The 26,531-nt window shown below is 41.4% G+C and overlaps 1 protein-coding gene across 3 annotated transcripts in view; it reads right to left on the bottom strand.

Annotated features, from left to right (window-relative positions):
* Positions 1-26,531, bottom strand: part of RPAP2 (RNA polymerase II associated protein 2) — a 67,892-nt gene that overhangs the window by 9,099 nt on the left and 32,262 nt on the right. The window contains exon 12 of one of the 3 annotated variants that reach the window (XM_019479093.2): positions 517-7,496. The exons of 1 other annotated variant lie outside the window; for it this stretch is intronic. In XM_019479093.2, coding sequence (XP_019334638.1) covers positions 7,424-7,496 — 73 coding nt within the window. In that variant the 3' untranslated portion in view covers positions 517-7,423. Of the gene's footprint in view, positions 1-516; positions 7,497-14,625; positions 25,384-26,531 lie in introns of those variants that run through there. One more of the 3 variants, XM_014599740.3, reaches the window with a different exon arrangement.

Genomic DNA, 26,531 nt, shown 5'->3' with positions numbered 1-26,531 from the left:
CATGAGTAGACATTTAACTAAATGCGCTACACAACTTTTGAAGAAGTGTCCAAAATTTTTAGACTGTGCCTAGACACAGGGATTTAAATAAATTAAATAAATAAAGTAGGCCTGGTTAATATAAGAGGTTCTGTGCAACCACAATTCCAGTTGAAGTCAACCAGGGTTGCAAACAGTATCACTGTGGGGAAAAAATAAAAAAAATCAGAGCACTTTTATTTAGGTGCTTGAACACAAATGGTAAGTGTCCAAGTTTTCACACGCTCAAGATTGAAAGTACTGCCCTTTATATAGATAAAAGACATTTTTCATGCTCAGCTTATGGAAAAGTAGCACTATGCACAGACTTGATGAAACTGTAATTTCCTACACACCCACATATACCAGATGGTAAACAGGTTACTGTGAATTAAAAAAAAAAAGCAGCTAGAAATGTCAAACTACATCTTAATGACAAAGCCCATGTTAAGTTGGCTTCTCTGCATATGCCACACAAAAGAATGAGTGAAAGTCACGTTTAGACAAGTAGCACTTTTATTACCAAGCCGTTAAATCACACCTGGTTAGCATGAAATACATACATAAATTCAGTGATCCTACTTCAAAAACAAACATTCTATAAAACAGTTTTCTTACAGCAAGATCAGGTAAATATATTTAGGAGTTTAGATTTAGTAGGGAAATCCTTACTAAAATATTTTGGGGAGTTCATAAGAATCACTTTCAATGGACTAAATTTGAAAAATCTAGTATCTTCAGGTATACCTAGCTTGCTTCCAGAACTATGTGTATCACTCTGGGCCCTAGCTGACATTACATTTATTGTGCATTAATGTTTTGATCATGCAATAAATTGTAAGTTACCACATATCTATCTAATTTATGGTATGGTAAAATGGTATGCCACAAATATGTATCACATTACAGGAGAGTCTGGGGGCAAAGAAAGAGATGTATAGGCAATGGAAGCAGGGAGCAGCCACCAGGGAGGAATATATCTCCCTGGCGCGCTATTGCAGTGAATCATTTAGACAGGCCAAGGCGGGGCTTGAGCTCAAGCTGGCTTCAACAATCAAGGACAAAAAAAAGTCCTTCTTCAGGTATATAGCAGGCAAAAGGAAAGCTCAGAGCAACATAGGGCCCCTGCAGGACAAATCAGGACAGTTGGTGGTTGACATGGGGAAAAAAGCAGAGCTCTTTAATGAGTTCTTCGCTTCAGTATTTCTATGTACTGACCAAGCCAGTTCCCCCGCCTCGATCATTGACGGATGTCCACATGGCACCAGTCCACCTACAATTAGTTCTGAAATAGTTAAGGAGCTCCTGGAGGAGCTGGGTGGGTACAAGTCAGCAGGGCCGGATGACCTCCATCCACGGCTGCTGAAAGAATTGGCCAGTGTCATAGCTGAGCCGCTGGCACAGCTGTTCGAGAGCTCATGGTGCTCCGGCCAGGTCCCTGAGGACTGGAGAAGGGCCAATGTGGTGCCCATTTTCAAGAAAGGGAGAAGGGATGAGCCAGGTAACTTCAGGCCAGTCAGTTTACGTCTATCCCTGGGAAAATGCTAGAGAAAATAATCAAAGAACACATTTGTGCAGGCCCAGCAGGGGAACGATGCTGAGGGGAAACCAGCACGGGTTTGTCACAGGTAGATCCTGCCTGACAAACCTTGTAGCCTTCCATGACCAGGTCACACACTGCCTGGATGCGGGAGCTGAGGCTAATGTCATCTTCCTGGACTTTAGGAAGGCCTTTGAGACAGTTTCGCACCCTGTCCTCATTGGGAAGCTGGCAGACTGTGGAGTGGATGCCTACATGGTCAGGTGGGTGGCCAACTGGCTTAGGGACTGCACCCAGAGAGTGGTGGTGGATGGTTCCTTGTTGGCCTGGAGGGAGGTGGGCAGTGGGGTCCCGCAGGGTTTGGTTCTCGGACCGATATTATTCAATATCTTCATCAGCAATTTCAACGACAGCGTGGAGAGCACCCTCTCCAAGTTCGCTGATGATACCAAGTTATGGGGCAAAGTTAGTACACCGGAGGGCAGGGAGCAGATTCAGGCCGACCTGGACAGACTGGATCAATGGGCAGAGAGAAATAGGATGCAGTTTAATAAAGATAAATGTAAGGTACTCCACCTGGGAAGGAGGAACCCCCAGCACACCTATAGGTTAGGGAGTGTCCTTCTCAGCAGCTCGGAGGCAGAGAGGGATCTTGGAGTCATAATCGACTCCAAGATGAATATGATCCGGCAGTGTAACAAGGCCATCAACAAGGCCAATCGCACCTTGTCGTGCATTAGCAGGTGCATGACTAATAGAATGAAGGAGGTGATGCTTCCCCTCTGTGCGGCACTGGTCAGGCTGCAGTTGGAGTACTGTGTCCAGTTTTGGGCGCCGTACTTCAAGAGGGACGTGGGGAATCTCGAGAGGGTCCAGAAGAGGGCCACTCACATGATTAGTGGCCTTCATGATAGACCCTACAGGGGGAGGTTGAGAGAGCTGAATCTCTTCAGCCTTCACAAGAGACGGCTGAGGGGAGATCTTGTGGCTGCCTATAAATTTATTAGGGGAGGTCAACAGGGAATAGGGGAAGCGCTATTTACTAAGGTGCCCCAGGGAGTGACTAGGAATAATGGGTGTAAACTAGTTGAGAGTGGATTTAGGTTAGATATTAGGAAGAAATTTTTCACAGTAAGGGTGGCCAGGATCTGGAATGGGCTTCCAAGAGAGGTGGTGCTATCACCTAGCTTGGAGGTCTTCAAGAGGAGGCTAGATAGTCACCTGGCTGGGGTCATCTGACCTCGGTCCTCTTTCCTGCCAGGGGCAACGGGTCGGACACGATGATCCATTGTGGTCCCTTCCGACTCTACAATCTATGAATCTATTAATTAAATTAGATGTGGAACATCTTTGCGCCCTATTTGTATTGGACCTTAAACTGGACACATGGCATACATCCCAGACCTGGGGCTGTCCCATGAAACAGGATACTGACTTAACATTAAGATTCTTTTAAAAATACTTTTGGGGTTCAATTTAATTACTAAGTTTCTATGCCTTTATTATTATGAATATTTTCAATCTTTTCCAGTGACCAGGAGTGCTAGAAACTTACTTAAAAAAAAAAAAAATAGGTGATTGCACCCCCTCTGGAGGGAGCCTATTCCAGGCCTTGGGGGCTCCGACAGTAAAGATTTTCCTTATGCCCAGCCTAAAACAGTCTTGGAGGAATTTGTGACCATTGGACCTGGTCATCCCTTGGTGTGCTCTGGTGAACAGACGTTCCCCCAGATCCTGGTGAGCAACCCTGGTAAACTTATAGGTGGCCATTAGATCACCCCTGAGCCTGCGCTTTTCCAGGCTGAAGAGTCCCATGGCTCTCATCCTCAGGTCTGTTTTCCTGACCTTTGATCATGCGTGTAGCTCTCCTCTGCACTCTCTCAATCTTCTGCACATCCTTTTTGAACTGTGGAACCCAGAATTGAACACAGTATCCCAGCTGTGGCCTCACCAAGGCCAAGTACAGTGGGAGGATGACATCCTGAGATTTACTTGAGAAGCATCTATGGATGCAAGCCAGAGTTTGGTTTACTTTACCAGCTGCGATATCACATTGGTGGCTCACATTCATCTTGTGCTTAATCACGACCCCCAAGTCTCTTTCGGCTATGGTGCTAGCGAGCATAGCACTGCTGAGCCTATAAGTGTGCTGTGGGTTCCCCCCACCCTCCCCAAGGTGGAGGTACCTTACATTTGTTGGTATTGAATGTCATCAGGTTTGTATCTGCCCACTTTTTCAGCCTATCCAAGTTAGCCGGGATCACCAGACTATCCTCTACCCCAAAGTTTGGTGTCATCGGCAAATTTGGCCAGGCAACTTCTGACACCAGTATCCACGTTGTTGATAAAGACATTGAAGAGAACAGGTCCAAGGATAGAGCCTTGGGGGACACCACTGGTCACAGAGTGCCATGATGATTCGTTTCCATCAACCACCGCTCCCTGAGTCCAGCCTCAGAGCCAATTCCCCAGCCATTGGACTGTAATGTAGCCGAGGCCGCAGTTGGCCAATTTTTCCAAGAGGAGATCATGGGACACCAAAAGCTTTTTTGAAGTCCAAATATAAGATGTCAATCTCTTCTCTGTTGTCCAGGTGATATGTCACCTGGTCATAGAAGGAGATGAGATTGGTCAGGTAAGACCTACCTGCAACAAACCTGTGCTGACTGTCTCTTAGGATGTTACCATCAGCCAGCTTGTCAAGAATGGACTCTGATGATTTTTTCTAGAATCTTTCAGCTTGACCTCAATCCCTGGAATGGCCTGTAGTTCCCTGGATCTACTTTCCTTCATTTCTTGAAGATGGGCACCATGTTGGCCTTCTTCCAATCTTCAGGTACTTCACCTGAGCACCAGGAGTTTTAAAAAAATCTTTGCCACTGGCTGGGCTATGACTCCTGCCAGCTCCTTAAGTACTCTGGGGTGCAATCTGTCAGGACCCGCTGACTTGGTGTCCAGCCTCTCAAGGTGTTCCTTTACAGGGTCTACACTGATGCTGGGTATAATTTCACCCTCACCCTGGCTGTCCCGTATCTTGCTAGGCAAGGCAGTCCCTTTGGGTTGATGAAAAACTGATGCAAAATACCCATTAAGCAGGTTAGGTTTTCCTGGGTGTCGGTTGCCAGTTGTCCCATTTGGTTTAGCAGGGGTCCAATGTTACCCTTGCTTTTCTTCCAACTCCCCACATATCTAAAAAAGGACTTCTCATTGTCCTTGATATGTGTAGCCAGGTGGAGTTTGGTTGCAGCCTTGGCTTCCCTGCTTCACTCTCTACTGAACCAGTGCAGAGCAATCCTCCTTTGTGGCAATTCCTATCTTCCATCCTTTATAAGCCTCTCTTTTTTGGCTTAGGAGGTCCACGAGTTCCCTGCTGAGCCAAGGGGGTTGCTGTGCCCTTTTGCTACCTTTTTTACAAGCCCCAAATAAAGTTCTTTCCTTCCATAGCGAAACACAATGGTTTTTAAAATTTATAGTTAAACATAAGGGAAAGTTGGGAGGTCTTGTTGATTTTACAGCACTAATTACAAAGTTTGAACTTCTCTTTAGTAGGGGTGCACTGATAAAGATGTTTTTTGGCCGATACCAATGGCTGATTATTAGCCAGCCATATCAGCCGATACCAATTCAATTGCCAATATGCACTCCCATGGCTTGGAGACCAGTGTTCAGCTGGTAAGTCTGTGTGGAGGAAGGGGAATGGGAGAGGGAAGGAGTAGGGAGGCAGATCAAGACCCCCATGTTGAGGGACAGAGCCGTGGGAAGCTCATCTAGGGAGTGCAGGAGGCTTGGCTCCCTTCTACTGCATGCACTCCCAGGGGAGGCATGGGGGGCATGTGCCCCCCAGATTTGTGTGGGTTGAGGGCAGGCCAGGGGCTGCGCTGGCCTATTCCTGGTGGGGGGCTGGGCCAGGGCTGCACTTGGTGTGGGCAGTGGCAGTGATGCTGGGGGGGGGGGGGCTATGGGGTGGGCTACAGCCACCCTGAAATTCACCATAGCCCCCCCCCATAACCCTCCTTTCCCATCCCACCTCTACCTGCCCTGAGTGCAGCCCCAGCACAACCCCACCACCATGAAGAGGCCAGCGTAGCCTCTGGCCCCGAGCCTGCAGCGGACAGCCTACCCTCACCCCATGCACAAATGTGGGGGGGCACATGCCCCCTATGCCTCCCCAGGGGTGTACGCAGTAGTCAGGGAGCTGCCCCCCACCCCGCACCCTTTGGACGAGCCGCCCGTAGTTCCGCTCTGCACCTGGCCCCCACTGAGTGTCCCACTCTCTTCCTCACCATGGGGGCCTCAATCTGCTCCTCCCTCCCCTTCCATCCCCAACTTACTGGCAGGAGACTGCGCTCCAAGCTGTCGGGCTGGGTTGCATTCCTGGCTGGCTGCATGGCTGCACGGGGGGGCCATTTATCGGTGACATTATCAGCTATGCCAGCCAAAAAATATGCAAGAAAATTAAGCTGGTTTTCACTGCTTGTCAGCCAATAAGGTAGAAAATTCAACAAAACTCTTATGAATAAAATTAAACATTACAAACTACACTTTGTATTTCTCAGCTATTCATTGCATATACTTTACACTCAAGATCTTACATAAATTATTTCCATGTAATCTGTTATGCACTAGCAAAAGATGTCTAAAAGTCTTCATATTAAAATATGGATTTCCATATGGAAAGTGACATCACGATGGCTGCTGCAAGTTTCCCTAAGAACACAGATGGAAGGAAATACCAAACAAGTCGTAACACTCTGGCTCCATAGACTGAAAGATGTAATCCAAAAGATAATTTTGTTTTTTGCTTAGTATTTAAGAATTAATTTCCCTCCATGTTCCCCGACTGAAGCTTCATGCATTCTCCTGAGGCTATAAAGGAAGTAGAGTCTTTGTACGGCTGAACTAGGGGAAGAGTGAGGACAGACTACAATACTCATAGAAGAGACTGTTAGACATTAATAAAGTAATAGGCTACATCAATCAGAATTAGATGAGTAACTGATTTTAACATGTGCTAACTGAAATAAAAAATGAAAAAATTGGGGATCCGGAAACAAAAGTGTTCAATTTCCTTTTGGCAATTAAAAAAATACATTTAATCTTTGAACATTATTAAGAAACTAAGTTTAGAATGTGTTGTTGTTCTAAAGTAGAAACTAAATGTTTTGATTAATTTCAACTAGAAGGATTCAGTGTGAATTTGTGGTTAGGTTATGGACTCCAGTCTTCATTTTTCATATTCAACCAAAAAAGCCTGCCCAGCTCTAATATTAAACTCATGTCCTTTTCCCATCTGTTCATCAGTCCTCTTCTGTGTACTGCTCTCCTGACCTCACAGATCTCTACTTCTCCACACTGAGCTGGTTTCCCTTTATGTGGGCAGGGATCATCTAGCCCTACATAAGTGCACTGCTAGAGAACAGAGATTGGGGTGGTGGGGGGGAAATCAAGGCCTTGGTATATTTTCTTGCTATTTTCAGTATTGTGTGTAGCTGAGTGTCTAAGGTATTTGAGCATTTATGAACATTTAGAATGTTTTACATTACACAGCCCATTTTAATGAACAGGTATAATCATTCTGCTGTAAAGTGTTCTATGCTCACTCGCTGAACTAGAACATTTTTGTACTTTGAATTATGATTTGTTTAAAACTGCTGCATTCATAGTTTAAGGCTTTGATAAAATCCATAAATGTAATAAAAAAATATCCTAAACTTGAGTGGCATAAACTTTTAGTCTACCAGACTTTTATTAATAAAAGTTTAATATGGTCACACCTGAAAGTATGTCAGAGTTGTCTCCTTATTAGAAACTCCTTTAAAAGAAGCCATCAAATGAGTCAACAAAATGATTGACCAGAGTAAAAACCTATTTAACCAGTGTCACGGGCCAGTTGTGAAGTTCATCATGACAGCTGTATGGTAGCTTGTTTAGCCTCTGCCTGTAATACACGTGGAACAAAACCATCAGTCATTCACCGTTACAGCTTCAGTCTACTAGGTCCCCACCACCTCAAACACATGCACCAATGAAAGTCACATACAATTTTTATATACTACTTAATTTCTATTTGGAGAAGAATAAACCACAAACTCCAAGACATACTGAGAATGTTAAATAAGCTCAAAGCAGCATTGTAAATTTGAATGCTCTTTATAAAACTTATTGAGTATGGAAACAAATACGTTACTACCCTGCTTAATATGAGGGAATAAAAGGGCATTAGTTAGACTAACATTTACTTGATCAGGATCTACTTAACTGAGACCTCTCCTGGGAGAACAGCATACTTACACTGTAACATCACTCACAAAAAATGGCTTCTTAGTGGAAACTCTGATGACTATTCAGCAAATTTGAAATTAAACCTGGCCTACTGATATTAATAATCAAGTAAATATGAAACGTAGCAAATATTATCTGGAGATTTTATTCAGAAAAATATTTAAAAGTCTTTCAGGTTAAATAATGGCTTCTTTTCTTAGCTTAGACATCCTTTTAAGTTTGAGGATATCTAAGCTGCCCCAGGGAGTGGAATATCCCAGAAATGCATAAACTGAACTCCTGCTCAATAAACGCAGCTTGCTTTAACAGCATCAAAAGCAGCTAATTTAAAGTGATTTTAGTTATAGTTCCTTATGAGAGTGGAAAAAGACAAGAAATTATAAACTTAGATGTGATATTTAAGTTATTGCACTATGGTGCTGAGTTAGACAGCAATATAGGCTCAACAGTATTAAAACATCAGAGCTCAATTCATGTAGTTAGCTTTATGTTCAGGGGTTAGTTTTAAAATATTATCTGCTTAAAAGTTTAGTTTGAGTTAAAGCAAGCTCAAGAAAACATTCCAAAAATCTTGTTAAAAGTGAAAGGTTGCCTCTAGAGTGAAGATTTCCATTAGAACACATTAATATTTGATAATGAACTTGAATTGGAACCATCTTACTTGCAAACATGCAGAAGTGTTTAAAGACATCTTCAGAATTAAGTTTCTGAGGTTATTAAATGTTACAAGAAAAAAAATGATCAGGACTAATTTCATTTGCTATCACAGAATTAAAATATTCTGTAACTAAAGCTCTTATTAGTTTAATTATAGGGAAAAAAGATGAAGAGTGGGGGAGAGGTAGCAATTATATGCATGTTTCTTGAAACCCCAAAATTCATTTTTTACAACATGAAGAATAGTGACTTGTATTTACCAGGATAAATCATACAACCCCATATTTTATGTTCTTTAGTACATTTTGGGCACTGATTTTAATAGACAGTATATCCTTTTAAGCAAAAACCAAAGCTATTTCTGGTGCAGTTTTAATTTCAACTTAAACTTATAACAAAGACAATTTTTCAGACAGTGTAGACTACGCTTTCTTATTTAAACTTTAATTCCATTATTGTTTACTGATGTATTCACAGAATCTAGCACAGAACTAGTGTACATATACTTTAATCTTGTGATATGAATAATTTAGTTTGTTTCTATTTTAGTATTTTTTCCACAACAGTTGAATCAATGCTACAAACACAGATTTGAGACCAGAGCCGTGAATTCTGACACGTTCCAAATATGCCCAAGTGGGGTTCCCGAGGGCTCTGTCCTGGGTCTGGTATTAACATCTTTCTTAATGATTTGGATGATGGGATTGAGCGCATCCTTAGCAAATTTGCAGCTGATACTAAATTGGGTGGAAGTACAGACACTCTGGAGAGCAGGGCTAGGATCCAGAATGACTTGGATAGACTGGAAAAAAATGGTTTGCAGTCAACCAGATGAATTTCAACATAGGCACGTGAAAGGGCCTGCAATTGGGATGGAATAACTAGGCCCAAATACAGACTGGGGAATGAGTGGCTTGGCTGCAATACTACCTACCGGAATACTACTCCTCTGGCCCACTGACCACTATCCTATGCTCCTTATCCATGTGGGCACAAATGACACGGCTCGGAGCAATCCCAGCCGGGTCACTAAGTGCTACAGGGATTTGGGAATAGGGCTTAAGGGGCTGGGGGCGCAGGTGGTGTTTTCTTTGATCCTCCCAGTTTTGGGCTACAGGCTGAGGAGGGAGAGGAGGATTGAGGTAGTGAACCAAAGACTGCGGCACTGGTGTCATCGGGAAGGCTTTGGCTTCCATGACCACAGTACGCTCTTTGGTGAGAGAGGCAGTGAGCTGCTGGGAAGGGATGCCACTGGAGGTGTTTCAAGCACCTATTTTGAACACCTTCAAGAGACATTTGGATATTTATCTTGCTGGGATCCTGTGATCCCTGCTGACTTGCCTGTCTGTACACTAATGCCAGGAGCTTGAGGAATAAGCAGGAGGAGCTCATCCTCCTGCTCAGTGCAAACAATTACGATGTCATAGGGATAACGGAGACCTGGTGGGACTCCACCCATGAATGGACCATGGGTATAGATGGCTATACCCTGTACAGGAGGGATTGTGTAGAGAAAAGGGGCGGGGGTGTAGCTCTCTATGTTAAGGAAAGCTACACGTCCCTGCAAGCCGATATTGGCGACCAGGGTGGACGACTGGAGACCCTCTGGGTTAAAATCCGTGGGGAACACAGCACAGGGGACACAATGGTGGGAGTCTACTACAGACCTCCCACCCAAAGTCCTGAGCTTGACCAGGAGTTTGCCCAGGAACTGGATGAGGCCGCATGCTCCAGGACCACGGTTGTCAAGGGTGACTTCAATTACCCGGACATCTCGTGGGAGGATCACTCAGCAAAATCTGAGCGGTCGCAGAGCTTCCTCTCATGCGTGGATGACCTCTACCTGACTCAAGAAGTCTATGGGCCAACGAGAGGCAAAGCGCTGCTTGATCTGGTACTGGCTACTGGGGATGACCTAGTCGGCGACCTAGTGGTCGATGGGAAGCTGGCTGACAGCGACCACGAGCTGATCACCTTCACCATCCGCCAAAAAGCTGGCAAGTCAGTCAACAACACACTGGCTTTCCTGAAGTCCTTGACTTCAGGAAAGCCGACTTTGACAAGCTCAGGAGGCTTGTCAGTGAGGCCCTAGGGGACCGTGACCACAGGGAGAGGGGAGTTCAAGAAGAGTGGTTGCTCCTCAAGGGAGCGATTCTCAATGCACAAACTAAGTCTATTCCATCTCGGAGGAAAGGCAGCAAGAGGGCACAGCAGCCCCCCTGGCTCTCCAGGGACCTAGCAGACCTCCTGAGGCTAAAAAGAAAGGCCTACAAAGGATGGAGGATGGGAGTCACCTCCAAGGAGGATTATTCTGCACTGGTCTGGTCCTGTAGGGAGCAGACCAGGAAAGCCAAGGCTGCAACTGAACTCTCCAACTAGCTTTGAGCATCAAGGACAATAAAAAGTCCTTTTTCAGATATGTGGGGAGCTGGAGGAAAAGCAGGGGCAACATTGAACCCCTGCTGAACCAGATGGGGCAACTGACAACTGACGCCCAGGAAAAAGCCAACCTATTAAATAGGTACTTTGCGTCAGTCTTTCATCAGCCCCGTGGGACACCCATGCCCGCTACAGGACCGGGAAGTCCAGGTGAGGGTGATCCCCTGCCCTCCATTAATGCTGACTTTCTGAAGGAACATCTTGAGAAACTGGATACCTTCAAGTCAGCCGGCCCTGACAATCTTCACCCCAGGGTACTCAAGGAGCTGGCGAGCATCATAGCCCAGCCTCTAGCGCGGATCTTTGAAAACTCTTGGCACTCTGGTGTAGTGCCCAAAGACTGGAAGAAGGCCAATGTGGTGCCTATCTTCAAGAAAGGGAGGAAAGTGGATCCGGCTAACTATAGGCCCATTAGCCTGACTTCTATCCCGGGGAAGATCTTAGAAAAGTTTATTAAAGAGGCCATCCTTAATGGACTGGCTGACGCCAACATCTTAAGGGATAGCCAGCATGGGTTTGTTGCGGGTAGGTCTTGCTTGACCAATCTCATTTCCTTCTACGACCAGGTGACCTATCACCTGGACAAGGGAGAAGAGATTGATGTCATATATCTTGACTTCAAAAAGCCTTCGATCTGGTGTCCCATGATCACCTCTTGGAGAAACTGGCCAATTGTCGTCTTGGGTCCTCCACGATCCACTGGCTGGAAAATTGGCTCCGGGGTCGGACCCAGAGGGTAGTAGTTGATGGAAGTCACTCATCGTGGTGTCCTGTGACCAGTGGGGTCCCCCAAGGTTCTGTCCTTGGACCCATACTGTTCAACATCTTCATTAATGATGTGGACACTGGAGTCAGAAGCAGACTGGCCAAGTTCGCCGATGACACCAAGCTTTGGGGCAAAGCATCCACACCAGAAGACAGGCGGGTGATCCAGACTGACCTGGACAGGCTCAGCAAGTGGACGGATGAGAATCTGATGGTGTTCAACGCCGATAAATGCAAGGTTCTCCACCTTGGGAAAAAAAACCCGCAGCATCCTTATAGGTTCGGCAGTGCTATGTTGGCTAGCACTATGGAAGAAAGAGACTTGGGGGTCATCATTGACCACAAGATGAACATGAGCCTGCAGTGCGATGCTGCGGCTAGTAAAGCGACCAAAACGCTGGCTTGCATCCATAGATGCTTCTCAAGCAAATCCCGGGACGTCATTCTCCCCCTGTACTCAGCCTTAGTGAGGCCGCAGCTGGAGTACTGCGTCCAGTTTTGGGCTCCACAATTCAAAAAGGATGTGGAGAAGCTTGAGAGAGTCCAGAGAAGAGCCACGCGCATGATCAGAGGTCAGGGAAGCAGACCCTACGATGACAGGCTGAGAGCCCTGGGGCTCTTTAGCCTGGAAAAGTGCAGGCTCAGGGGCGATCTGATGGCCACCTACAAGTTTATCAGGGGTGACCACCAGTATCTGGGGGAACGTTTGTTCACCAGAGCGCCCCAAGGGATGACGAGGTCGAATGGTCACAAACTACTGCAAGACCGTTTCAGGCTGGACATAAGGAAGAATTTCTTTACTGTCTGAGCCCCCAAGGTCTGGAACAGCCTGCCACTGGAGGTGGTTCAAGCGCCTTCATTGAACACCTTCAAGATGAAACTGGATGCTTATCTTGCTGGGATCCTATGACCCCAGCCGACTTCCTGCCCTTTGGGCAGGGGGCTGGACTCGATGATCTTCCGAGGTCCCTTCCAGCCCTAATGTCTATGAAATCTATGACTTCCTGCCCCTGGGGTAGGGGGCTGGACTTGATGATCTTCCGAGGTCCCTTCCAGCCCTAGTGTCTATGAATCTATAGAGAAAGACATGGGGGTTTACAAGTATGCTTCTGTTGCAAAAAAACAATAACAAAGATAACAGTATACTTAATTGTATTTGACTAGACTGTCACTTCTGCTTTCTATTAAGCACTGATGTGGCCTCACCTGAAGTTCTGCATCCAGTTTTAGGCCCCATACTTCAAAAAGGATGTGGACAGACTGGAGACAGTCCAGCAGAGAGTAAGAAAAATAATTAGAGGCCTGGGAAGCATGACTTATGAGCATGGGATGAAAGAACCAGGGTTATTTAATCTGGAAAAGAGGAGACCAAGGGGGGATTTGATAACAGTCTTCAAATACCTGAAAAGCAATTACAGAGAGGATGAAAATGCAATTTCTCAGTGGCCATAGGGGACAGGACTAGGAGCAATGGACTCAAGATGCAGTACAGGAAACTTAGGTTGGAGATTAGAAGGAACTTTCTGACTATGAGGATGGTCAAGGACTGGGACAGGCTACTTAACAAATTTGTAGACTCTCCTTCCCTGGAAATTGCAAGGTGTGAGATGAATTCAAAAGTTAACCTTGTTTACTGCTCCCAGTGCTGTCAATTTCACCATTCACAGTCTTTGCAAGTCACCAATTTGCTCAAATAATTTTGTGTCCTTTTTAATATTCTTCCTTTAAAGAAAAAATAGCTTTTTTTCACTTTTCATTTAAGGCACACACATCAGACCAAATGAAATTCTTTGTCACCGACTTCAATTAGGCCAACCTACATTGATTTCAGAGGGACAAGGGTATTAAATATAATATATAGATGACTATATATTTCAGTTAGGGGGAAAACAAAAAATAATTATATAGAACAATTATATTGTTGACAAGGTTCTTTGGGTAAAACTGGTATCTTTTATTAGACCAACCAGTTGGTCTAAAAGACATTGGATTTACCCAAAGAACCGTGTCTGCCTATATCCTTAGACTAAAATAGCTACAACCTATACCCCTGATCTTATTGTTGAGTAATCTGCATACACTTGACCTACTGTACTCAAAGATTTGTATTCAGACATGTACCATTTTATGGCTATGATATTTATTAATCGGTTACAAGAAATAAATGTTAGTTGAGATGCATGTAAACAAGACTGGATATATATTGTTGTCAGGAGGTTTAACCCACAGGTTTGGGCTTTATTCCTGGAGCAACAGACTAAGTTCCCCTGGATTTAGTCACATTACCAACCTGTGCCTCATTACTCCATAAAAAATAAAGATAGCAGTTACCCTACACAGGTGTTGCTGGGTTAACATAAATGCTCATACAATAGTTTGGAGTCTGGTTCCACCTTGATAAAACATTATATGAAAGTGTTGTTTTTCAATTTTAGCTGTATACACTATACAGCAGAAGGACATTTATTGCATTATACCAGATCATACAGGGGAAATTTTAGACAACATATAAAAAGATATCTGTACTCTATGGATACTTAATAAGTTACAAAAGCAGTTGCTTAAAAAGACACAGAATTGATAGAGACATATTAAAATCAAAAGACTAACATTTTTTCTTAATAAACAAAGCTATTAGCATGAATAGCAGGATGTACTGACTACACCTGCCCATTCTGCAATTTAAAGCTTACTTTGTCAGCTGCCAGCTGTTATTTGCAACAGACAGCCATATTACTTCAAAGATGTTGTATCAATGGAACATTATAATAAAATCCTTTCATCACAAAGAATTAGGGAGGGGGGAAAAAGTAGAGTTTATACTACTAACTTCCCAGAATGGCTATGCTTTGGTTAATGAAATGTGTAGTTAAAAGCTAGAAGGTCAAGTCACAACGTTAAAGATTTTCATTTTAGTACAGAGAAAATGATTAAATACATCACCTTGTTTATTCAATAAATGATGCAAGAAAGTTAAATGTCAAACAGAAAGATATTTTTAAAACTGCCCTGCATGTTCAAAGACAAAATACAGTGAGTCAAAATTCAACACCAGCTACAGCCATGAAACTGTACTATGACCGACATAAAAAGAATATGCACTTCTATGTACATATGCAATTAATTGTACAGACTAACTTAAAACATTAATGAAATGTGCTTGACATTTTAAATGAATAAGTAAAGTTTGGGTTTACACAACATATACAATTCTACTGCAGTGTACAGTGGCATGTTAAGACAATTTTTGTCTGAGAAGTAATTGGAAAAATGGCACTAAGCATACAGCACTTCACCTTTGTAAGTCTTATTAAAACTTATCTATTTCATTATAGTAATTTATATTTAGTACATAGAAGGGCCTAAATATCTACATCTATGCATAACTATTTACACCTGTGCATGGTAAGTGTTGCCAGTATTTTTGTAAGGCAATATCATTCCTTTAAAATTTTCCTTGCCTTAAGTCAGTGGTGCCCAACCTTTCAGACATGGAGGCTGGATGAGTGCCAGGGAGCTGGTTTGTGGCCCCAATCTGGCCTCATTTGCCAGCTCTGATCTATCACATAGGGCTATGGTATCCAGCCCTTGCGGCTCCCTACAGGTCCAGAAATTTGGCAGCAGGGCAGCACCAATTAACACTACTACTGGTCCCTGTTCCCCCACCGGCAAGTTTTTGGACCTGTGGGGAGCCCTGTGGACCAGAAGGTACTGCTTGACAGGCCGGATCTGGCCTGTGGGACAGGACTTTAGCACACCTGCCTTAGATGTACAGTTAATTCAGTTTCCATCATAATTCTTCTAGAAAAAGAGTAGAAGGCAAACTATTTTGCAGGTGACAGCTTACATTCTTCCTTACTACTTGGCTGCTTTGCACACTTCAGCGAGCAACTAGAAAGCCAGCATGACCAGTTCTGGGGTATGTCTGTTCCATAATGGACTGGCCCATGGAATGGGGATGGAGATGACCTATGCTCTTGTAATCCACTGATGCCAGAAGGCAGTATTACTAGTCCCATGCATTCAAAAATCATAAGACTATTTTAAAGATAAGTTTGAAAAATATATATTAGAGGTTAAGCAATTACTTCCTGTGCTTTCAAAGTTTTTTGCCACCATGTTTTAAATAAATGCTAAGACCAAGTCACATGACTTCAGAAGCTGCCTTTTAAAAAAAGAAAGAAAACCCAGCAGCAAATTTCATGAGAAAATAAGAGTCACAAGAGTCAGCAAAACTGAAAGCAACTTCTTGAGGAGTTGAGTGCCAGACAGAGCATTTCTAATTTACACCAAGAGCCAGCCACTAAGATTAAGGAAGAATAAAAGATTGCCCAAAACCATCTCCTCATTCTTTTCTCAGGTCAGATGCCAAGCACAGCTTTGCCAGATCAGAGGAGATGGTCCATTATTATATATGATTAATAGACACGAGCAAATGGTGTTTCTTGTATCTTAAATCAAGATGCAATACTGACATTTAGATTACCATTAACTCAATTTGTTTAACATTTATACATAGATACAAAGTAACACACTTAAAATATTTAGTGGCATATATTTTCAAGGATTTTCACTATCTGCGTAAAACCAATGCATTTATAGTAAGAGATGAATCTGAGACAAATCACAACTGTCTAACATAAAACTGCTTTTACCAATCTAATTTTTTTCCAGCACACATTTCAGAGTCAGATCTAGTTTAATCCAACTGATGTGTCAAAAAGAACTGTTTAGTTCCACTACTCATTTGTATTTTCTCCTCTTCCCTTTGATTCTTCCGTTCCATTTTTCAATTCCTCCTGCAACATGACTTTTATGAATTCTAGTCTTTTCATATTTACCAAACTCTTGGGTTGGGTGTAAGTGGACACAATCCTGTAAAACTTACTAAGCAAATATGTCCCACTCAGGCACATAAAGTTAACATAAACACCAAGTCTTTGCAAGACAGGAGCTAAGCTTTTCAGAAGAGGGGCTGTGCAACAATTCTGAAAGTTATAATCTTTATAAAGTTTTATAAAATCACTTCATATATAGAAGCCAACAGATTTCTGGATACTTATATACTTGGTTTGAACATAAACCTAAGTAGACTTTATAAATAAGATGAACTCTTTCATAAACAGGTACCACAGAAATGAATGAGAGAGAATTGACAGGCAATGACAAGTGAAGAATATATGAATGCTATGAAAAAGTCTTTTGGTAAAGATTAATTCAGATATACAGTTATCACAAGTGGAAGAAATACAAAGCAATCCACTTATGTAAATAACTCATCAATACATGACTTTATAAATGTACTCACCTGCGATCAGTTACTATAGAAACTATGATCATAAAATTGATCATGGTTTAGTTTTAGAACTTTCTAACATGATAATCTGATTATCTATCCCACAGACCAATATACAAATCAAACACCTGGAATAATAATAATACTATGATAATACTGCAGCTGAGTAAAGAGCCAAGCCAGGAATAGACTTACCACTAAATATGTCCAAAGTAAAAACGACGTGAAATAGATGCACATCAGTATTTTTCTGACTAAATTTCCCTCTGTTTACAAAATCCCTGTTCTTTTAGTCCTCAGCCTCTCAAAGAGGGTTTTCTTTGAGAACACTTTTGCAGCCCCACTGGTGGTAGCAAAAAGAGATTTAATGCACACAATGCTTTAATTTTCCCCTAACATTTTTTTAGAGTAGGTCTACATATTTGGCTTTGGAAACCTTACCATTTCTCTTTAACTATTACATTTCTAGCTTCACCACTCATTAGCTGTGTGACTGTGACAATTCACTTCATCACTCTGCCTCAGTTTCTCCATCTCTAAGATGCATAGGATGCTACAAAATTTGTTTGTAAAGCAATGCAATTTAGTTGCACTTAAGAACTCCTTATTCCCTCTATAAACATTAAATCTCAAATTATTTCTCAGAAACACTTCATTTTGCTATAAGATAGTCTCAAGTTTCTTTAGCTTCTCCGGAAAAATGTAAAGATAATTTCCTGTGCTGTTATTTTTGGAGAAGATATATAATTCCTACTAAATAGGAAATAATGTACTAAAACCCCAAATTTCTGAGACAGTGATTTCCAACCATTTTAGACTTAAGACACCCCTCCTACAATGCCAGCTCTTAGTTTTCACTTGTTTTTTGTTTTTTTTTCAAAGTCCAAAGAGAGAGAGAGAGAGAGAACGAGCGAGCAAGCAAGCAACTGTTGCATAGAACTCAGGAAATCAGAATTTCTTTAATGTGATGGATTCCTATTTGAAATCCGTGGGTGTGTCCAGACAAGCATAGATGTGCGGTTGTAGCACTGCAAACAGTGAACATGCAATTGTACTCTGCACGGCCAATTTACAGTGCGGTGCTAAAATACTGGGATGTTCCGGTATATATATAAAAAGATGCAAAAAGCAGCATAGTGCATACAGCAGCAGCATGCACTGCCAGAAACAGAGTCTGGATGTAGAGAGCCATGCTCTGACTGCCATCCGGGCTATGTGGCTGGATTGGCACTGCTGCTGCCCCTGGAGGCCCCCAGACCCGCAAGTAAGGCTGCTAGGGCCAACAAAGGTGCTGGCCCCAGCCTCCCCTACCCGACCTGAGACAATCTGGCATGCACCATAGTGTGAGTGCAGGGGCCTACCGTGGGGCACAAAGCAGCAGCACAAATACATGCCACTGCTATTTGTGCCACGGCAAACGTGTGCCCCTGCATGTGGGAATGTGCCCCCTGGGGTTTATCCCATGAATCATGTTTGCACACCTAACAGTGCTAACATTGCATAGCCTTCCACAGTACCTCAAAAAGATTTCAAGGCATGCCAAGACGCTGTAGCATCCTGGTTGAGAATCAGTGCTCTGAGCACTGAAGCATGTGCACACTTTGCTCATAAGTACTTCTAATGAAACCAATGACTATAATAAAGTTAACTAATGCATAAATGTTTTGCAGTTTCGGGATTTACTTTTCAAAGTGTTGGCTAATTATGTCACCTCCCAGATCTACTGGAAAGGCCTCCAAAACTTTTCCTTGGAGACTTGGGGAGGGGGTGAGGGGATGAGAGAGGAGGTTATGAAATAAAACTGTTTCTGCTGCTCTCACATACATTATTTTAAAGCACCCTACTTGGGTATTCATTACGGAAACAGCAGTAGCTCCATCTTTATAATTAATAAAAGAGGATACTGTCAGTTCTAGATAAACAAAATATATACTGTAATTTTAGGTGCTTTCATTACAGGGGAATCTGTGATAACCTACAACATGTTGGTTTCTAAATTCAAGAAGATTGACTCTCCTTACTCCATTACTAGACAGCTTTAATTCTGTAGTAAACAGAAGTCTACTAAACTATCACCTGCCTTTCCATCTGCAATTTGTTTGCTCTAATTACATCCTGTCCATCAAGGAAAGCCACTTGCCCTTTTGGATTCCATGCACTCTAAAAACAGACCATCTACATTTCTAATATCTTGGTCATATCCCCTTTTCTAGAAATATACTTTGTATATCATGTTCTCATCAATAACATGTATTCCTTTCCCTCCCTAATGAGGCAATATAATTTTCCTTGTTTTCACTAACAAAAAACCGCCATATTTCAAAAGTGCCATACCTTCTGTTGTCCAACTTACTCTCTGATTTAGACATTCTGCATTAGGAACAAAAAAGCAGTGACCATACTGATCAGACCAATGGTTTATCTGAACTAGTGTTAAGTCTCGTGTACTGTACCAAATAAATGACGACTAGGTAGAGGAAACCCTATAGATCAGAGATGTCAAACATATGACTGGTGGGCTAACTCAGCCTGTGGATGTTACGGATCAGGTTGTAGGTGGCTTGGTTTAATCATCTGGCCACCAAGGGGTGGCTGGGGGACCAGAGGCTAGGACAGAACCTTGGAGCCAAATTACAAAGCTCAGAGAGAAATCACAGTGCAGTACCCACAACAGAGGGCAGGGTCAGGATCAGAAAGGTCAGAAGCTGTGCTACGAAGTCCAAGGAGAAATCCACAGGTTGAAGTCAGAACACAGAGTCAGGCTAAGGGTTAAGAACCAGAAGACAAATCCATAGGGAAATCCAAAACCCAAGTCTAAGCAAAAGCAGAAAGTCAGGGTCAGGAACCAGAAAAAAACACTATATTTGTTTTCAACTTCATAATTTTATTTGAAAAAGGAAGCAGGATTCTGCAATAGTGTTCAAAGACAAAAAGAAAGTGTCTTCTTTTTGTAATAATTCCATGCAAGTGTTAAGGCAAAAGTGCTGGTGATATCATATCTGTAACTTTCAACAGCGACAAGACAAAAATAAACCAGAATTCCAATGATGAAATGTTGCCCAGTTAGACAGTCCCTTTTTATTACCTGGGGCCATGAAGTCCACCATAAGTAACAAAGAAGCATAAAAAATGCAGTGCTAATGCAGATGTTTAAGAGTTGATATTCTGAATGCCCACAAAAAGTTATACTGCTTTTAAATAGAACAGAAGAACTAAATGATATCTACTCTCAGCATAGTTATAGTGGAATGACTTTCAGCATGTACAAATATTCACTTTCCCAGGCGTAACTCTCCTGGGAGTGATTTAACCTTGGTTGTTCCAAATTCTCCCAGGATTAACTGAATGTCTGTATAAGGCCTCAGTCTAGAAAGGGGAATAAGGTAAAGTTTATGTACTGGTTTGACCAAGCTTTGGACCACTGTTTAACTTCTAAAGATTTTCTGCCCGATTCAGAAAAAGTAAGCCAGATTCAACACTGATTTACAGTCTATGAAAATTCTAACATTAATGAAACTCACGTGGTAGGTTTCCAGTAAATTCAAATGTTCTTTAGAAAGTTGCAGAGATAAAATTAAAGCTTTGAATGCACTTGTCACAATCTTTCAAACTTGTATGTTTTTCTAACAGATGGGTTATGTTTCAATGATAAAAATGTTTGCATTTAATGTACAAAGATTACGCATTAATAAGGAAGCAGGCACATTTTCAAAGGGATGTTCCCATTATAAATAAAGCTAGTGCTTTGTAATTCACTCTGTGATACTACAGTAAGTTTGCTCAGTGGGTTAACCCAAAGTACCCAAGATTAATGCCAAGTTTAAATCCTGCTATTAACAGCTTTGATCTCTGCATTATAGGATAATATATTGAACAGCAACATCATGTTTTGCTTCACAACTAGATGCACTACAGTGTAGCTTAGTTCATGTTTTAAAAAGGGTGGAAAAAAAGCTTTTTGAAACTTATGGCATAATTTTTTAAAACTTATGGCATACATGGTTTATTTTCATTCTCGGGCAATTACAGATACTGTTTCAATAAACTAGCATATTACAGTTAGAGGAAGTAAAAGCAAACAATGAGGTCTATTACAAGAATAAAAAAATAAATAAATCAATAAACTAAAAATTCAGAATATTACATAGCTCCTATTTATTTTCCTAAATGGGGCTAGCAGGTTTTTCACTGCTGAGGTCAACAGTGGCATGAAGTTCAAAATGACATGACAACTCATTCTGCCAAAGGGCAAGAGTCAATATGACAAAACTTCCTGACATAATTTAGAACAGTGTCCTTGGGACAGGGCTAGGACTACAGTTGGTATAAAAACCTGAGCAATATCTTACATACAGGACAGAAATGAGATGGCAGAGGAAAGTACTGCACCTTCTGTACTGTACTTGTGGCCTGTAGATTAAAAATAAAAGGGGAGATGAAGGTGAACTAAATTTTCCTTAGGATGCTCCATTCAGAAGCTCCAAAACATGCTGACCAGTAAAATACAATTTTGTATTTTCCTCTTCTCTAGAATTTTCTTTTTTTTTTTTTGGTAGTTAGGAGGGCAAATAGGAGGGTCTGATCATGACTAGCTACTGTGTAGCTTACACAGCTAAGACCTAGCTGCCACTTCATTTCCTTGCATGCAATTCTCACACTCAGTATGACATGATCACAGTAGGGGTGTTTAAAGCGGACCCTATTTGATTTGGATTCAGCCCGAATCAGGGACTCTGATTTGATTTGTTGATTCAGATCACTGTCCCCGATTCAATTTGGCCGAATCTGAAGATTCGATGCTGATTCAGAGAATAGGCACAACTTTAAGATTTTTCTACATACCTTGAGGTACCAGCATGGCTCATGATTGCTGTGATGTTGGGGTACATGGAGTGTCCCACAGGAGTGCAGGGGGGCCCTCCACGGGCTTGGCGGCAAACCCAGAAGCAGACCGGAAGTAGGCCTGCTGGCTCAGCGGTCACCTGCAGGGGTAAACTGGGTACCCCCCAGACCCAGAAGGCACCAGTCGCCGAAGCAGGGGGGAGGGCCAGCATGCTCCCTGGGGGACCCAGAAGTGCTTTTGGTCCACTTCTGGGTCTGCTGTTGAGCGTGCTGGGGAGCCCCCTGAGCTTCTGTGGGACACTCCATGTGCCCCAGCATCGCACTCACAAGCCCCTGCTATCTAGAGGTACGTAGAAAAAACATTTAAAGCTGTGTCTATGTCCGAATCTTTCCGAGTTAATTTGGAGGGCTGCAATTTGATTTGGAGAGATTAAAGGGTCCTCTGATGTGATTTGGATTACAGAGATTTGGCCACCAAATTGAGCCAAATATCTGCCGAATCGAATCAGGGACTGAACCTTCACACAGCCCTAGATCACAGGTCCTGCATTCCTGCACGCATGTACACATTAGCTTTCCCCTCCAAGATATTTTTTAGGTTCAAGACATCTAAAAGGAGGCCATGGCTCCACCTTTCTCCTGCACTGAGTAGCAGAACTAATGGATGCATAAGAAAATACAATCTATACCTGGACACATTTACCTGTGCAACCAGGAGCTCTAGAAGGCAGCCTGTGCTCTTCTCCTTGACTGACGAAGCCAGTGACTATGATGGTATCTTAAAGTAGTGGTAAACTTATTTAGGTTTCATAAAATGTACAGGGGAAAGCTGCATAATAAATATATTTGAGCTTTGTATCATACATAGCACATTCAGAAGTCTCCTGGGAATGCTGAATTAACAAAAAGATAGTTGTATATTTAAATATAGATTGCAGTAATGCAGAACAATAAAATTTGTAAATCTTTTTCCCAGACCACAGCTGAGGCCACTTATATTAGGGGGAAAAAAAAACCAACTGCTCCTTCTTCCAAACTGTGTTAACTTCTAGTTTCCTTTTTGTACTTATTTTTAATATAGATTAATCTAATTAACTTAATGAAGGCTATACTTCGCAATTAAATCCACAATAAGCAAAAGTAAAAGCCCTACCTGCATAAGTTACTGTGCTGCACATATTTTCCCAAGTAATATCTGAACAGTGTTAAAAGGAAATACAAAGACTACTGATTTAAGATGAATAAGCAGAACTGAATTTGCTTATAAGGCAAGTAGCAGTAAGACCTGTTTATCAAAAAAAATTGACTGCATTTTGTTAACTGAAAACAGTTATAATCCATTAATCAAGAACAGGAGAAAAATGGAAGAAAACACATATTTACTTAGCGTAACTTGGAGGAAAAGTTGGGGTTTTTTTACACAGTGAATCAGAATGACGAAAAATTATGCTGTAAAGATGGCACTGTGGCATTAATTTGTCATTAAATCAGGAAAAAGCAAAAGAACATTTTAAACTCTTGGCCCTCCAAACAATTAAAACTAGGAACCACAACATCAAACTCTGATCCAGTTTAACAGAATTTTTTCTTCTAGTTGGAATTTGGCTCATTATCCATCATCAGCAGGACTGTTAACCAAAATAGCTTTCAGCTGTTTGTCTAAGGTGCACTGACTCTCTACAGGCATAACGGGACTAAAAGCTTAAGTTTTTCATTAAACTAAACAAATATGACTGCCTACTCACAGAAAAAACAAATCTGCAGAATAAGGGAACTACTTTACTTTGGCATTGCGCAGAAGATATTTGTGTTTAATATCGTTTAAATTTTCATATATAAAGATTGCAATGTTTAAACAAATTCAGCAGAATTATCAATAACTGAAGCCCACTGGAAGCAATGTATAGATTTCAATTTTAAGCAATAGATAGTCTATAGCTTGCAAAGTAATAACAACAGATACTAGTATGCAGATTCTTCAGTTTCTGCACTGCCATTTTTCAGAGAGCAAATCTCTAGAGTACATCTCCACATGATACATTTACCTAAAGTGGCTGCACACATCTAAAGATGGTTTTTGTTTAGTGATTGTCATCATGTTGAGTTTAAATACTGCATCCAGATGCTTATACTCTAATCCCAGAACATTCTGAAATGCGCTAAAGCTTTTTTTGGGAGGGGCGGGGGCCTGGGGGAAGGTGGGGAGGGGGATGCTCATAGGCTTTGCAGATAAAACTGGCCACAGTTCACTGGAACCAGCCAGTTCAGATAAATAAGATGAAAGCAGATGTTTTTGAGAATATCTTGAAAGCTTTCCATTAGTCTGTACCAGGGGTATACACTAAAAACAGCAAGTGTCCATGCTTGTGTGGCAACTAATCTTCCATACTTTGGTCTCCACTCTTTTTCTTGAAATACCATATATGTATCTATTTATCCACTTCATTTGAGATCAAGCAAAGACCTTTTGGGAAGAGGATCTATCATTCAGTATTGTATTTTACATTGCATTAGAAAGTATCTGGCTAAAACATAAAATTCAGAGAGTAAATGTTCAGACAGGGCCATGTTGCAAGCAATCATAACTTAAGTTACTAAACAAGGCTTTTGGCCTGCAAGTCAATTTTTAAAGTCTACTTAATCTTAGAAAGAGTTTAAAGATATCTGAATGCAATCTCTTCACTGGATGTTTAAATTTAGTCTAAGGAAGCACAGTTATGACATACAGCATGTTTGTATGTAATAAATAAGATGCAAATGCCTCAGGCTGGATTTTCAGATTGGCCATTCCTTTTTGCAGCATTTTTTTAAGTATGAATCTAGATGTCTAACAGAGAGTTCATTCTACTAACATAATATCTTATATTGGATACACTGTGATAATGTATTACTCACATACTTTAAACAAAATGAAGGAGAATGTCATGTAATGGTCTACTAATAGTAATCACATCCTGTTAAAATTCAAGACACCAATAAGAATAGAAACTTGGCCAAAAGCAAAGTAAAATTCACAGATGCCAAAAGGTATTAAGGATATTCTGAAAATGAACCAAAAAATCCACTATTGAATTAACAGGTCATGTTAGCAAAAGTATCTACTGCATGAAATAGAGCTCTATTACTTAAACAAACCTTGTCCCCCAACCCCTCCAAACACATATACACCCCACTCTAGGGACCCTAACAGTTATTTTGATATGTAGCTTTGACATCCCCTTACTCATATTTTTATTTCTCCTGATACCCCACATTATTTTTACATTAGGAGCCCCCATGATATAATCATATATTTAAGTGGGGGGTATAAGCAATTAACTTAAATTGTTGCTAATGCTAGCCCATTGTTTGGCTTTATGAATAACATGGCTACTGTTCAATCATGGGGCCAGATCATTGCCAGATTACATGCTAGTAGAAGTCCTCTTTCTATCCAGGAGGTAAAGGGAGGGTTGGTTTCAGCAGCCTCCTAGCCTGGACTACACAGAGTCTTTCCTGGAGTTGTGATGACCAGACAGCTGCTGATGACAAGCACCATACTCCACTAGGTACAAGAGGAATAGAGTGTGAGGCTTTTCATTTTGACTTCACTGGAATAAAGTTAAAATGAGATTTTAATCTCTACTAGGATTCTTATTTCAAGACAAGGCTTCTAGAAAGCAGAAGATGCCCTGACTGTTGATTTCTGACTTTGCAGCAAAGACTGCCTGCCAAATTTTAAATAATCATAAACCTTTAGGACTCACTATTAACACTATAGGTAGTAGGTAACCAAAACCATGTTTTTCACTTGTGAACAAAATAGTTGCTATTTCACTAAACATAAATATACTGCCTGAAAAATGCATAAGATCCATTTCACAAATTACCAATTCAACCATACAGGTATATAGTAAAAATGACAAAAGATTTGTTCTTACAGTTGATAAAAAATTTATACTAAGGCATTCAAGTAAAGTTACTTTCTGTGTTCTGATTTAATGAATCATTTGAGCAGTATCTAGCTGGGTGACACAGATGTAGGGCTCGCTGAAGCCTACTCTAATGCCTACTGGTATAGCCTTCCTTGGGACAGTAAAGCCAGAACAATGTGTCAGACTGAAGTAATATCAAAGAAAGTAAGTGCAGTACTGGGGATGCTATGAGGTTGGCCCACAACACTTCTTGACCTGTGAATGTCTGGTAAGTACTTCTCTGTCCTACAGGCTCCAGTGACCCAGCAAGCCCAAAAGAAGAAGCAGCAGTGCGGTAATAAACAGTTTCTGAAATAAGATTTTTGCGATTTTGTAATTCAAGCTGAAAGACATACAAAGATTGCTTGATGGTTTTAACCCCACTGAAAGGCAGGGTTTGACACTCTTTGAAACCACCAGTGATTTCTTAAAAGGTGAACTAATGTTAAATGTTTAATATGAATTTGTAATGGAAAAGTCTGTTTTAAAACACTATAAAGTTTACAGTTTTGTCTTTATTCAACTTTAAACCTGAACATTAAATTAGAAAATTTCAGAGGAGAGGTCACCTAATTTACATGACTATAGTTTTTATTACCTGGAACTTCTCGCACACAAATATGTTGAGAAGGAATATATAAAAACAGACTTTTTAAGGAAAAAACTATTTAAGAATTTATTTCACATGGTATACAATAAAATTATATAGCAATTTAGGAAATCTAATATAAGAATTTTA

The sequence above is a fragment of the Alligator mississippiensis genome, chromosome 5 (assembly GCF_030867095.1).
Source record: "Alligator mississippiensis isolate rAllMis1 chromosome 5, rAllMis1, whole genome shotgun sequence".
Classification (NCBI taxonomy): domain Eukaryota; kingdom Metazoa; phylum Chordata; order Crocodylia; family Alligatoridae; genus Alligator; species Alligator mississippiensis.
The sequence above is the reverse complement of the archived record's forward strand: the minus strand, read 5'-3'. Positions and strand labels throughout refer to the sequence as shown.